Consider the following 15566-nt stretch of genomic DNA (forward strand, 5'->3'; position numbering starts at 1 on the left):
TTTCAGATGAGATCCTGTTCTCGGCGGTGTAGTTGTTGTTGTGAAGGTAATGTTGAGGTAATGTATTTTTTCAGATGAGATCCTGTTCTAGGTGGTGTAGTTGTTGTTGTGAAGGTAATATAGAGGTATAATGTTGAGGTAATATTAATTTTTTTAGATGAGATCCTGTTCTTGGCGGTGTAGTTGTCGTTGTGAAGGTAATTTTGAGGATATTTTTTTTTTCAGATGAGATTCTGTTCTCGGCGGTGTAGTTGTTGTGAAGGTAATGTTGAGGTAATATTTTTTTTTCAGATGAGATTCTGTTCTGGGTGGTGTAGTTGTTGTGAAGGTAATGTCGAGGTATAATGTTGAGGTAATATTAATTTTTTTTTCGATGAGATCCTGTTCGAGGCGGTGCAGTTGTTGTGAAGGTAATGTTGAGGTAATATTTATTTTTGCAGATGAGATCCTGTTCTCGGCGGTGTAGTTGTTGTTGTGAAGGTCATGTTGAGGTAATATTTATTTTTGCAGATGAGATCCTGTTCTTGGCAGTGTAGTTGTTGTTGTGAAGGTAATGTTGAGGTAATATTAATTTTTTTAGATGAGATCCTGTTCTTGACAGTGCAGTTGTTGTTGTGAAGGTAATGTTGAGGATTTTTTTTTCTTCAGATGTGATCCTGTTCTCGGCAGTGTAGTTGTTGTTGTGAAGGTAATGTTAAGGTATTATTAATTTTTTCAGAGCAAAAATACTTTAATTTGTATATATTTAAGAAGCGAATGTAAGAGGAATTCTACGTTCGCTTCTCGGCTTTGCCTATTCCATAATAGACCTCCCTCAGCTGGGCGGGGCCTTGGTCAAAACTGACGTCACTGTCCACCCTTTCTGGGCAGGGCCTCGGCCAGGCACCTGCGAGGCCCGCCAACTCCACGTGTGTGGACTCGTCAAGAAAGAGTTGGAGCGTTTGGAGAAGCCGAATAGGAACTGCGACAGTGAAGATTCTGTCTCGGAAAAATGAGTCTCCAGAGACAACATGTGGACCGTGGTGCGTTGTTGCCAGCGAACCGAAGGCTGCAAGCGCTCAGGTACCATGGATCGCAATGGAGGATGGAATATAAAGATTTATTACCCTAACTAAAAAAACATCGCAATGCACCCCTTCGATCCTACTACACACAAGGAGGGGTTCTGTCTACATATATACTTAATGCCATAACTGACTTGGGACACCTGCATGTTGTATGCGTATGGTTACTCGAACCGTAACAATATTTTGTTGCAAATTTATAATCATTTTCTGAAGTTACAAATGACTTGAAAATGTTTTGGTACAAAACGTTGCTATTCAGTAGTCTTTCATATAATTAAATAAATACTGACTTTCTTATACTCCTTTTCAATTATCTCCGAGGCAATTAACTCCTTTAACTCTCCTCATAAACTACCATATATTGCTATGCACACTATTGAGAGAATGTTTAACTTCAATTGCAAACATATAGAGTATAAGTAAACATAGAGTTATATAATAGAGAACATGATGTGGATTTCTTGCTGATTGCGAAAATGTGACAAAAATGCGAGAAATTGCATTAAATAAAATAACACCAATTAATGTGTACGACCGGTAATTGTTGTTAATGACACATCAACCAGGCGACATGGAAATATAGCAACTGTTGTCATGGAAATGAGTTTGAAGTCTACAAATTTGGAAGAATTATTACTTAAATTGTTACGCCCTTTTGTTGATTGTAATGCTAACACTGATATTTTATAGAAATTTCTGAAAAAGAAAATTTGGTTTATTAATATCTGATAAATGAAATATATTGTAGGTTAAACAATAACTGGCAAGAATTGTTCATTTGAAATGGTACTGCATATGATTATAATATTTTTTATATTATGCTTAACCACTGTTCGCAAACACACTTGGCAACTGGAAATCAAAACAAATGAGAAAGCGATGTTTTCGAGTGGTGACATAATGCTTGGAGGGTTTTTTCCAATGCATGATTCCACAATGGAGTTGAGATCTGATCTGAAATTGTTTCATCCACAAGTTGTATGCACCACGTAAGTCAGAATTACAAAGTGAATCGGAATTTTTTTTTGGGGGGGATTCATGACAGTTCGTTAACTGTATTTAACTCCTATCTCCTGAACCTTGTATTGGTTATTTTACTTGCATGTTTATGGGTTGTGAATAAGAACTGCCGTAATCGTGCTGTTAGAGCAATGCATTTCATATTAAATGTTTTAGAATACATGTGAAGCTGGAAGTGCTATCTACAGTCTCATGCCAATGTTTGATATTACAGTATAGACTGTATAGTTCAAATGTATAGAACTCTCTCAACTCCTCTCCTGAATTTTCCTTCATTCCTTGTTCAAATGCATTTTGTAACTATAAAATCTAAGAATGTAAAAAACAACAAGGAAAATGTTGAATGATTCACATTATATTTATGAAGTCCTTTAGACAGAAGAATAACTTCAAACATCAGTGTGTTTTTGTAATGTGATGCACAGGAATTGAGCAGCTAAAAGCAAGATCCACCTTCTAGTATATTTAAACGAGTTATCATGTACTTATCTGAGTGATATGTGCTTATATTTAAACGAGTACCAAGAAGATGGGGAAAGGGGGCTAGTGTGTGGTCACAGGTCACAGATACACTTATTTTTTTGTGAACATGATCGAGGTTCATGGAATAGCAAGAGCAGAATGCAAGGGAACAAAATAGAAATGGGAAACACCATCATCAAAGCAGAAGTGAGAGTGAGAGTAAGATCAAGGGGATTGGGAGAAGGATACGTGGGGGTGATAAGGTTCAGGTAGGAATGGGAGCATGTGCCGGAGCAGCTTGTCGGGGGTGGGGGGGAGCAAATGGGTGTCAAGCTGGACAGAAACTGAATGAAACACTGCAAGAATGAAGAAGGGGAAAGTGAGGATGGAACGCAAAATAACAAACTCACGGGCAACCAACAAACGAATAGAGTTTAGGGAGAGGGGTGAAAAATCACAATAACCTGAAAAGGGGGAGTGTTTGGGAATGGGGTCATATGAGGTCGAAGAGATCACGAATATATGGATTGGGAAGTGACCTGAGGTTGTAGTGAACAGCTGACTTGAAGTGCTGGAGGGAATAATGTGACTGAACAGTAATATTGAACAAGAATGGGACTTTTACCAGGCTTAGTGGTGTAATGGTTAAAGCGTCCACTCTGAGGCTGTTACACTGGTGGTTCGAACCCCACCCGAGTCATAACAAAGACTTAAAAAAATGTACGTGCTGCTTGCTTGCTTGACACTCAGAATTTAAAAAGGATAGAGCATGGACAAACAACCAAAGGTTGGTAATAATAGTACATTCTGTGATGAGCCGAATGGCCTCCCACTGTGTCGAAGTTCCTTTCAAGGGAGTGTGCATGATATATATATATATATATATATATATATATATATATATATATATATATATATATATATATATATATATATATATATATATATATATATATATATATATATATATATATATATATACTGTGGGATTGGTGCTTCACAAGACAGGACATTGGACCAGGAAGTGTTCCGTCTGTCAGATGAATGTTAAACGAGATGTTCCATATGTTTGCATTAGTTGGTGGCTGATAAATATGTCACGGTGTCTTTTGCGAAGAGTTGGTGAGTTATTGCCGGCACCGTAGAACAAATTCCAAATGTATGTGCTGAAGTACAGGAGGAACCCATCAGTAGCACAGACGTGCTCCCTGCAATGATGCATTGTTGCAGCCACATGTTGCACAAGAATGATTAATGCTGCTTGGTGCAAAATTGTTTGTGCCATGGAATTGAAATCAAATTTATAATACGAGACCCAGGCTCATGGAAGAGCAAAATAACAGGGGGCAAATGAAAAACAGATTCAAAATGGAGCAAAGGTAAAACAAGAGGACAAGAATAGAGAGATGGATCCATTCCATCCATTGGGACCATATTCTGTCTTCATATTGGTTGAAATTGGCAGCACTGCCAAAGCAGTCTCCTGGGCTATTGGGCACAATCCGAGACAGATCACCACTCTGACACAGAATACTAAGATAGTTGAATGGCTCTATCATCCCAGCAAGCTGATACTCATTTTGCCGACCTCAGAAGGATGACAGGCTGAGTCTACCCCACCTGGTATTAATTCAATGGCTGAGCAGGATTTCAATTTGGGACCCCAGGATCCCAAGCCCACCACCCTCACAATTAAGGGGAGATGGATCACTGCACAATTGGAGGAATATGCATATCATTAAAGTATTCAATGATTTATTTAATCACACTCAGTAGTTTTTAATAGCATGGAACACACCTCCAGTCACATGACATCCATCCTCCCCATTGATATTTTCTGTGCCTGAGGTGGGACTTATCAAAAGGCCCTGAGGTGGAAACTTGACGTTCATCCCATGGAAGTGATTGATGGAAGGTTTCGGGTGATAATTTGTGATAAGGCCTTGGATGGAGATAGTTAAAAAAAATAACCCACTCTTTGAGGTATAACGAGGGCAAGAGAAATGGCGTTTGGAGATAATTGGCAAGAGGAGGAGAATGGGAGGTAAAGCGAGCCAGAATGAGGCAGAATTCCATACTGTTAGAGAGAAAGGTGCGTAGAAGTGGTTATTTTCATGCTGACAATGTATTTCTCAGCTGCTGGGCGTTTGATCCAACCTGCTCATGGTTGGTTCTACAGCCACTGTCGAAGCGACTGACCTATTTCACCATCCACCTTTGTTTGCTTAAGGTCCTGTCATGCCTGGCAGCATTTGGAACCTCTTGAGGAACTTGTCCCACTTTTCTCTGTCTTGGATCCAGTGACTGATTGCCATCCAGGTGGTTTCTACGTCCCTCAGCTCCTTTTAGGATCCTAGTTAAGCCCACCCCATGTATGGAGGAGGCTTACAGTTGTTGTAGGGTTTGTTTCTAAATTTAGTGCCCCGACTTTTAATGGTCCCTTGGAGCTTCTTTGATCCCTTGAAGTACTGAACTACCATTTAGGTTTTTCTCCCCCTTTTTTCTGCCAATGTCCGAGGACTTTCGGAATGACATTTGGCATCATTAATGGGAATAAAAAGGAAGCTGGGTTGACATCTTTTTTGACCTTTACCTAATTTACAAGGTCATGATCAAATTATAGACATTATAACATTTTTCACCATAACTCTAAGGTTCGTTTGATCAGGATGAAATTTCCCTCTCCATATAGCCTAGAACAAGGCACATTTACACTTAATTTACATCATGCCCCTCTTCGGTAAAGGGCAAGGTCTGAGACGCATTGGAGTACGAAACCACCATTTAGGTTTTTCAATCTTTTTTTTTTCCTACCAATGTCCGAGCTGCATTTGGATCTGGCTTGGACTTTTGGAATGAAATTTTGCATCAATAGTGGAAATAAAATGTATGCAGGGTTGACATTTTTGATGTTGACCAAATTTTAAGTTATGACCTGATTATAGACATTTTTACATATTTCACCATAAATCGACTAATATTTGTCTCATCAGAATGAAATTGCCCACTCTATATAGCCTATAGTAAGCTACAACTACGCTTAATTTATATCATACCTCTCCAAGTTAAAGATCAAGGTGAAATGGTGCTATGAAGAAAATAACGTATTTTTTTGTCATCACTCAATTTTGCCAATGCTGAATCTCAAAGATCACTTAAATTATCATAATATCACAATAGAACCAGGTGTTCTTGTATTGCAATAGTGGATTTGCATTGAAGTTGTGTACCTGATATTTGATTCGTGTCCTTGACCTACTTTTTTTGGATTGTGACCTAATTTAAAATGAAACACCTTTTTAATCATAACTTGAATAATTATCCTTCAATTTTCATGATGTTGAATTTAATGGATCGAATGTCGATGCAACATATTTTCTTAATTTGCATTGTTTCCCTAATCATTGGATCACAAGCCAAGGGTAAGTCGTGGGTGATCGCCAGGGGTAATTCGTGGGTGATCGCCAAGGGTAAGTCACGGTGGTCCTGCAGCGTAGTCTGATATTTCAGATCAATTGTTCAAATTTGCATAAAAGCACCAAAATTGGAACACATGTAGAACTAGAGGGGGAGCACTAGGGAGAGTGCAAAACCTCCGCCGCCAATACTGCTGGGTCACTCAAGTGAACCTTATATCTTATTCATTAAATATGATGTCAACAGTGCTGACAGTTATAGTTCTTTTCTCCAACATTTTTTTTTTTGGGGGGGGGGGGAGAGGGGTTGGAAATCACTTAAAACATGTAAAAATTCAAAAAAAAAATCGAAAATTTGTTGAAAAAAAAGTTGCAAAAATTTTTTTTTCTCTAACAATTTTTTTTTTTGGGGGGGGGAGTTGGAAATCACTTAAAACATGTAAAAATGCAAAAAATTTTTTTTTAACTTTTTTGGGGGGGGTAACAATTTTTTTTTGGGGGTGGGTTGGAAATCACTTAAAACATGTAGAAATGCAAAAAAAAAATCTCTATTTTTTTGCGGGCGGGGGGTAACAAATATTTTTTTGGGGGGTGGTTGAAAATCACATAAAACATGTAGAAATGCAAAAAAAAAAATTTCTCAAACAATTTTTTTGGTGGGTTGAAAATCACTTAAAACACGTAGAAATGCAAAAAAAAAATTTGTTTTTTTTTGGGGAGTGGGTAAAAAATTTTTTTTTTTTGGGGGGAGTGGGTAAAAAAAAATTTTTTGGGGGGTTGGGAATCACTTAAAACATGTAGAAATGCAAAAACAAAAAAAAAATTTCTCTAGCAATTTTTTTTTTGGGGGGGGGGGAGGCACCAAGTCAAAAATTTAATGGCATGATCCTTGGACCATACCTTACCCCCCCCTCCCCACCACGTTTCGTCGAAATCCGTCGAGGAGTTTTTCCGTAATACTGTTCACAAACAAGCAAACAAACAGAAAGGGGTGAAAACAGTAACCTCCATCCATCTTCGAAGATGGCGGAGGTTAATAATGTATTCCGAACAATTATAGATATGGAGCCACCCGAGATTGTGCCTTGGTCAGCTTCGGCGACCATTTTCCAAAATGGCCGCCATTCTACTTTAGCGAAATTGGCTATATGCTCTTATTTTCTTATTGTATTGGTGGTAGATTTAAGGAAAGTGTAAAATTCAGTAAATTGACCATGAAAAGGCGTAATCAAATATTATGAGCCAGTATTTTCGGTAAAAAAGCCATTATTTGATTTGTAAATTGCTGCTCTCCTGAAACTTTTCTCTGAAAAGTACCCATTATTGCCTGGAGAACAAGAGTCAAATGATATTCATCACATTCAATGGGTTTGGAATCAACAAAAATTGCATTATAGATTACATACTTTACTCTATTTTGAAAAGGGAACTGATAATCGTGATAATGACAAACTCAGAAAATGTAATAATTATTGCACACTTCACTTTGAAGCGGCTACGGTTTACTGTCTACAACCAATCTACCAGGACACATGGTACACGCATACATCCGTCTCGTACAATGTGAGTTTCTGAGCTCAAGTGTACTGGCTCTGGATCAAGAAGTCAACACTTTTACAAGCAATGCGATTTTGCATTTGCACATTCTAAGCAAGGCCGATATCTCAGTCTGTGTCTATTGCGTCTGTCTACTGGCATTCTCCTTCACTAGCACACAGTCCAGTGCATTGCAGATTAGCCTTCTTGCATTTGCAGCGGTTTTCACAGCCTTTTTTGCAGCCGCACGACACCAGCTCGAAGCAGCTTTTTGAAGCCTCAGGGATTGTGGTCCAGAGCGGTTCGTAGGACCCATCCTCCGCTTGCCGCCAGCCCCAGCTTATTGGTGATGGAAGCACGGGTTGAGGGACCAAGACCTGCCCCCAGACATAGCCACCCTGGAAGACTGATCTCTTCACATGCTGTTCCAAAGCATCGTAGGTAGGTGGGATGCGCTGGACGGAGTTCCTCTTGGCGAAGAGCATCTTTCTGGCCTCATTGACGTCCGTATATGGACTGGTGCGGTCATAGAGGAGCACCACAAACCTTTCAATGCAGTGCATTGTGTCATCCTGGATGTTGACTGGCATGGTGGTCAGGGTCACAAGATAATCTGTCAGTTCTGGAAACGAGTTCCATGTGGCCCAGGCAGATTTCTTCCCATGCCCCATGAATGCTGATACCGTGTCACATCCGGTCATGATGTGGAAGACAGGGAGGGCACGTGCCTTCTGTGGACCGACGGAGGCAGCTATTTCATGGGCAGGGATGTAGCCATAGTTCTTGCCCGTCCCAAAGGCAATCCAGAGTTCATCCACACATGGTAGTGCCTGGGCTACCATCACCGCCAAGACGACGACGTCGGTGTCTACGGTTCGAACTTGAATCCGATGGTGGTCATGTTCTGCAGCATGGGCCACATGTAGCATGATGCGAGTGTCCACCTCTTCTTGACCGCATGGAGCCAGAGAGCTTTCATCTTCCTGCCTTGGAAGGCAGATGACTGCTTCACCATCAGTGACTACCAGCTCCTTTGCCTCATCATGGAAGGACTGCACCCGCACATCGGACAGGAAGGTGAAGAGCTCCACCTTGTTTGCGTCGACACGTAGGAAACTCTGCCAGTTTTCTGGTATGGCTGCGGTGCTCACCACGCGCCGTCGCACCCCTTTTCCTCATTTCTCTCTTGTCGCCGTCTTCAAGGAGCCATCTTTGTAGCTATCCCAAACGAGGTTGAGACATGAAGCACGACGCAGCTGCCCCTCGACGTATGGGATGAAGACTTGGTGGGCATATTCTTCAAATGTCTTGGCAGTGCCAGGCTTCAACATCTGCACGATGACGACGCCATGAAGGACAACAGAAGTGACAGCAGGTGCATCAGACTGAGCTTCAGCAATGCCTTCAAGGCACACCAGCAAGTCGCTTTTGCTACCCAGGTGTAGCTTTCCTGCATCAGATAACACGGGAGGGCATGCTTGATTTTCATGACGGAAGAACTCGTCCAGGTTCCCCTCGCGGTTCTGGCAGCCTATGTTGAGCCTTGCAAATAAGGCCATATCATTCTTCACAGATGCTTCCTTTCCTTAGGGTGCTTTTGGTCTTCTATTTGTTCCGAAGAGGGGGAGTTTATTCCTCTTTATAGGTTCGTCAATAGTCTTGATTCTGTCGATGAGGCAATCCTTTGCATATGCCTGAAACTGTTCTTGTCCAATCTGCTTGGCAGTGCGAACTGTTTCAATCATTGCAGGATCGGCAATCTCCTTGGTGTCTAGGACCAGCAAATCTGGACTATCCTCCTCGAAGGGATTCCCCAGCTCTTCAATGACAGCCACAAGTGATTGCACATCTTTTGCAAATGCTTCCTGTGCATGCGGTGTTTCTTCATGGTGACGTGTCTCCTCATTGGCATTTGGATGCATGTTCGCCTCCTCAAACTCCATGATCACTCTGGCCACCTCGGGTCCGGCGACCATCCAGCGCCTCAGAGCACTGGGATTGTCCGTCAGGCCAATGGCACCTCCGTCACCCTTGAGACGGGAATTGTTTTGATCATGCGCTTGGTCAAGAGGAATTGCTGAGAATGCCCTCTTGGTCTTTTTCACTGTGAAGTGGCCTGCCTTGAACTCATTGTAGATCTCTGGGTGCTATTGTGGTAGTTCTGCCATGTCACGCAGATGGACCAGTATCCACCGGGCAGGGTTTATATGGTCCAGCGCGATGAACAATGGGACTATCTCAGTTAGAGCATCCAGGTACATGATGAAATCTCCCTCTCTCAGAGATTGCACGTGGATTAGGATGGAGAGCTCTAGATCCAGGACTGTTGCCAAGTACAAAAACTGGGGAGAGCTGTTGTCTTTCTCATGGCACCAGTCTTCGAAGTCCTCAGGAGGCTGGTCATCTTCTGCACTGGCGCTGTGCTGATCGTATGCACATCGTTGGCGTATGTACAAGGCAGCCGCTGTGAGCTGGTGTGCCCTTCTTGTGCGTGTGATGTAAGAGGCCCAAAGAAAGGAGTCAGCGGTTCCTGCAGTAGCAATCTCTGCCTGTGCGAGTGCATGCATCCGCCCGCTTCCCTGCAACCAGTCACCTAGTGTCTTCAGTGCTGCCATCTCGACATGCAGGCCTCCGAACATCACCACCAGTTTGTCTTCCCCATGTGTTTCCGGCCACTTCCACTGTTTCTGCTTCGGAAGAGCAAACAGTGGCTGGTCGAAAGCCAGAACAGGCATTTGGCCCGGGTTGAGATGCTCAATGGCACTTCTGACCACATCCATGGAGTGTCTCATCATTGTGACTGTGTGTGCACTCTCATGGAACAGAGGAAGCAGTGAAGTTGGCGTGATGATAGCTTGACCAGGCTCCTGGTGGCTGGCATGGTATGCAGTCCATGATGTCTTCTGAAAGACTCCTTCTGTGGTCACATCTTGTACTTCGAGCGCACTTCTCAGGTTCTCCATCCACTCGTACTTTTTCTCCTTATGCTCTGCAGAGCTGGCCCTTTCAGAGAAGTCAGGGAGGTGGCCGGTACTGTTGAGCCCTTGACAGTGGAAGCAATGGGTGGTACCTCTGTGTAGTACTTAGGTAGATGGTCATCAGTCCTTGATACAGCAGGCCCACCAGTGATGACAATCCCACGTTCCACTCCTCCATCTGCACACACTGGGTGTTTCAGGAGAGAGATCCCTGTTCCATGGAACGAATCCTTTGCTGTTGTGGAACTAGGGTTGTGGTCGATGTTGTCCACAGCTGCAGTCGTGAACACACTAACACGCAGGGTTGGCGGGCAGACCACTTGTTCTGTTTGGAACATCTGACACGCCCGGTTTCCCATCACTGCAGAAAGGCGCAGGACACGGTCGTATGAGATGCTGAGACCACAACTGAAGGGCTCGTCCACTAGTTCCCTCTTGTGAGTCTCAGCGTGCAGCATCAGGCCAATGTACATTGGCAGAGGAGTTTCTTGAGATGTGGCATGTCTGACAGCTGGATGTTCTTGTGTCTTTGTACCAACAGGAAAGGTGCTTCTTTTCTGCTAATGGTGATGCTTGGCACCGTTGAATTTCAGGAGCTGTGCAATGGACAAAGCTGCCTGTCTTGAAGGAGCATCAAATTGATTATTGATGGAGGGTCCATGCAGCACCATATTTACTAGTGAAAGTAGCACAGGTGGCGCAGCCTTCCTTGAATGAGCCAGTGAATGAGTTGGCTTCCTCAAACATGTATCGACGGACTATCTGTGAAGCTCGAGCGAGGTGAACTAATTCACTGTCACAGTCCAGCTCGCAGGCTTTGCCAAGTGCCTCGCCAATGTCCTCATCAAATGCCAACAGGACATCTCGTCCTTTGCTCTTTGCCTGTCGACCTGGGAGCTGGGTTAGTAGGCGTTCTTTCAGCCTTGTCGTATTCACTCTCGTGTCCAAGGGAACTCCAAAATGCTCCATTCTGTTCGCGTACAGGTTTGCTAGGTCGGCAAGTCTGAATACAGGAGATGTATCCTCTTCCAGGTGAGTATCTTCAATGTAAAGGGCAAGTTCTGCCAGCACAATTCTGGAGACCACACTTTCATGACCAGTCTTGTCTTCAGCATTGACAGAGGACTTTGCGCGATTGTAGAGAGACATTAAACACTTGGAATGATACTTGATATCAAGAGCTCGCATATCACCCATGCTGAGCCATGCCAGCAGTTTGTGGTCTCCAATTTGTGTTGCACTCTGCCGCACACGCTGATCAATGTTGAAGGTCGTGGCTTCATGTAAGGTGTCCACACCAGACTGTCTGCAGAAGAAGCATGAGGGTTGACTAGAGGTACTTGATTCTGCACTGAGTGACCTGGTGCGCTTTCCTGGCACGGCATTGCCTTCACCAGATGAGCTGCCTCCTGCTGGCCTCTTCTGTGCTCTTTGCAACTTTGTTGTATTAAAACGAAGCATGCATCATTTATGATAGACAGCTTTGTGAGAAACCAGTGTGGCCTCGATGCCCTCTCCTTCATCAAGTCTATCAAGCTGCAGCGTTCTGGGTAGTAAGCCCAACTCTCTAAACTGCATCAGATTCCCGGCCAGTGTCTTCTACCCACCCCCTGTGTTTGGGCGTTTCGTATTTTCTGGGCAAACAAGGGACTCTGCTGTGTCCTCCTGGCATATGGCACACAGTTCCCAGTTTGTGTTGGATGGGCCAACAGACGCACGGTCCATGGAGGAATGCACTCGCTGGAACTTCTTTGACATATTCACTCCCGCTCGTGTTGACTCCGCTCCTGATGATTATCACTCCATATTCTGCAAAGACACAAAACACCTTGTTACCACACTAATACGACTTACTACTACTACTACTACTACTACTACTACTACTACTACTACTACTACTACTACTACTACTACTACTACTACTACTACTACTACTACTACTACTACTACTACTACTACTACTACTACTACTACACCAATATTACCAATTACAAAACTACTTCCACCACTACCACCACCACAACAAAATACTTCTGAACCTTTTACTGATGCTGTGTGCGAAAATGGATTTTCCCATAAAAATGACCATTTTTCCCCAATACAATGGTTGGAAATATAATAAATCAACACAAATGACATTTGTATTGTTTTCCTTTGTAAATGCACATCACATGGAGTATTTATCACCTCTGAGAAGCCTACAAAGAGAATAACAATGACAGATATCCCATGTTGTTAAAGTGGAATGGTGGCCATTTTCCAAGTCAAAATCTCGAGTGGCTCCATATCCAGAATTGTTCAGAATACATTAGTCAACATATGTACCACTTTTGGTGCTTTTATGAAAAGTCGAACAATTGGTTTGCTATGCTGCAGCACTACGGGTGATCGCCAAGGATAAGTCGTGGGTGATCGCCAAGGGTAAGTCGCGGGTGTTCGCCAAGGGTAAGTCGCGGGTGATCGCCAAGGGTAAGTCGCGGGTGATCGCCAATTGTAAGTTGCGGGTGATCGCCAAGGGTAAGTCATGGGAGATCACCAAGGGTAAGCCATAGGAGTCTTACCATTGACATTGGTTTTGTGATTGCAAGTATCTAGTTTGTGCAGTGACTTTGGTGAGTTAAATGAGTGTAACTTTGATAAGTGGCATGGGAATAGCCTCACCAGTTCACAGGCTTTGGTAACTGCTTGATGTGGCGTGTGAGGAAACGTCTAGTGAGACTATCTTTGATGTCTTCGATTCAGATTGTGTGTGACGTTGGGTGTGGTTGCATCTTATCTGGAAGTTGTCATCCATGTGACAATGTTGTACTTGGTCTGTATTTGTAGGCCTTCTGCCAACATAGCCCATTACTTCCCACTGCACCTGGCTGGAGGTAATGCATAGCCATCAACTCATCACTACGAGAGCTTAGTAGATGCTATCATTTTACTGAAAATGGTTTACATAAAATGCCTGAAATAAAAAAATTAAAATATGTGACATTATTGACCTGTTTCATAATGCACCATTTAGTACTTCATTTGGAAATGCAAAACCACCTTCACATCCACACCTGCTTAAAATATATTTCAAGTAGTACATTTTCACAAAATAAGTTGCAACAAAATCTTTAAAAATTAAAATCAGCTACATTGGGTGACGTTTGAACTAATCTCTTGAATCAAAGCTTTATAATGTGGGGAAATTATGCTTGAAAATGCTCCTCAACCTTATCTGGGCAATTATTGCAATTGATCAATTCCTAAGATCAGAATATATGTCACTCTTTATATTATGGAATTTTAACCTGGGAACTCAATATTAAGAGCTTTGGGTACAGATTGGAATGCCAAACAAGCCAGGCCAAAGAGGAATTGCATTTTTTGTATTCTTGTTTGTTTCCTCTATTAAGTGATCAATTTGCTTTGTTGTTATTTCATACATCTATTTGACTTATGCATATTTTCTTTCGTGTCAGAACACGCCCTCTTGGACTCCAATGGGCCATCACAATGGTGTTTGCAATTCAAGAGATCAATCACAATGAAACACTTCTTCCAAACATTACACTCGGATATGATATCCGTGATTCTTGCTTTGCGATTCCCAAAATCATAGAAACAGGCCTCAAGTGGTTAGACGCAAAAAACGGTGGAGACGAGGTTTCTGAAGACTTTTGTTCATCACAGATTATAATAGGCCCATATGCTTCGAGAAGTACAACTTTTCTGAGTACAGCACTGGGTCTGTTTTATCTTCCCCAGGTAAGATACGTTTTATGCAAATTGATATTCATTATGTTTTGGGGGATTTTTAGGGGTGAATTAAGCAAGGATTTCATCCTGTAGTAGAATTAATGGGGTTGATTTCAGGTTTTTATGGTTAATTTGATCATTGCATTTTGGTACCCATCCAATTTGGTATTGAGAGCATGAAGAATCAATTAGCAAACCCACAAGGTGGTGGTGGTCGTATGGCAGCTTAGCCGCCGGGGTTGCTATCATTTCTTGAAGCGCGACTGTGTCGCTGATGCAGTGCCCCTCTACCAGTACACACACTGGAACTGGTACTCATTTTGCCGACCTCGGAAGGATGAGTCAACCCCCTGGTGTATTAATTCAGCGGCTGATGGGGCTTGAACTCAGGACCCGAGGATCCCAAGCCGCCACCCTAACCACGGAGCGAACACCAGGCTCACCCGCAAGGTGATGCAATAATGGGGACCATTTTTTAAAAAATCGCTCCACACCAATCCATGTGCACTAAATTATTCTCCAAATTATTTCCTTGTCATCCAAATAATATGAAAGCGCACATTACCACACGTACTTCCTGCCATTTGACTCAAATTCAACAAATTGATTTCTGCAGTTTCAACACATCTCATAGAGCCTGGTGTTGGCTTAGTGGTTAGGGTGGTGCCTTGGGACCCACGGGTCCTGAGTTCGAGGCCCATTTACCACTGAATTAACACCAGGAGGTTGACTCAGCCTGTCATTCTTCCAAGGTTGGCGAAATGAGCACCAGTATCTGGTAATAGGGCCACTGCATCAGCAGCATAGCCATGCCCTGAACCAACGATTCAACCAGCAGCCAAAAATGCAGCACATGATGAGAACACATCTCATTATGGAGTCTGCCCAAATAAATTTAGGTAAATCAATTATAAGTAGGTGTTATTCTGAGCTTTAGAGCGTGATGCCTCTTGGATATGTGTTATCCATCACTATCTACTATAATGACATGATCTTCATCTCCATTGAGTGCATAAAAAGCATATTTTTGGAGGGAAATAGTGGAACATCTGAGGCTTAGATTGGTGGTACAAGCCCCAGCCAACTCATACCAAAAACCTTTTTAAATGGTATGTGTTTTTTCGATTCTCAAAATCATAGAAACAGGCCTCAAGTGGCTAGAAGCAAAAAACGGTAGAGATGAGGTTTCTGAAGACTTTTGTTCATCACAGATTATAATTCTTCCCCTTTGCCTGACACTCAGCATGTAAAAAGGATTGAGCATGGGCAAACAACCATAGATTGGTAAAATGAGCACAGGTTTGATGTGCATAATGGCTTCCCTGTGTGTCAAATCTCTTTGTCAGGTAACT

General features: G+C 42.6%; 3 protein-coding genes across 3 annotated transcripts in view; 1 reads left to right on the forward strand and 2 right to left on the reverse strand.

Annotated features, from left to right (window-relative positions):
- Nucleotides 1–770: 770 nt before the first annotated feature.
- LOC147035352 (extracellular calcium-sensing receptor-like) overlaps nt 771–15566 on the forward strand; it is a 26837-nt gene continuing 12041 nt past the window's right edge. Inside the window, exons 1-2 of the mRNA XM_085896060.1 lie at nt 771–1062; nt 13938–14223. Of these exons, the coding sequence (XP_085752186.1) occupies nt 992–1062; nt 13938–14223 (357 nt within the window). The 5' untranslated portion in view covers nt 771–991. The remainder of the gene's footprint in view (nt 1063–13937; nt 14224–15566) is intronic.
- LOC147035353 (uncharacterized) lies at nt 7525–11041 on the reverse strand. The gene has a single exon (XM_085897026.1). It carries the CDS (start codon nt 10462–10464, stop codon nt 9649–9651), a length of 816 nt encoding a protein of 271 aa, XP_085753152.1. The 5' UTR covers nt 10465–11041; the 3' UTR covers nt 7525–9648.
- On the reverse strand, nt 11122–12269 carry LOC147035354 (uncharacterized). The gene has a single exon (XM_085879307.1). It carries the CDS (start codon nt 11938–11940, stop codon nt 11122–11124), a length of 819 nt encoding a protein of 272 aa, XP_085735433.1. The 5' UTR covers nt 11941–12269.

This window comes from Eptatretus burgeri, chromosome 1, assembly GCF_056783735.1.
Source record: "Eptatretus burgeri isolate ZD-2024b chromosome 1, Ebu_testis_v1, whole genome shotgun sequence".
Classification (NCBI taxonomy): domain Eukaryota; kingdom Metazoa; phylum Chordata; class Myxini; order Myxiniformes; family Myxinidae; genus Eptatretus; species Eptatretus burgeri.

Bases quoted from the DNA above. Each gene is read 5' to 3' on its own strand.
- LOC147035353 (XM_085897026.1), bottom strand. From the start codon at position 10,464: ATGGAGAACCTGAGAAGTGCGCTCGAAGTACAAGATGTGACCACAGAA.
- LOC147035354 (XM_085879307.1), bottom strand. From the start codon at position 11,940: ATGCTTCGTTTTAATACAACAAAGTTGCAAAGAGCACAGAAGAGGCCA.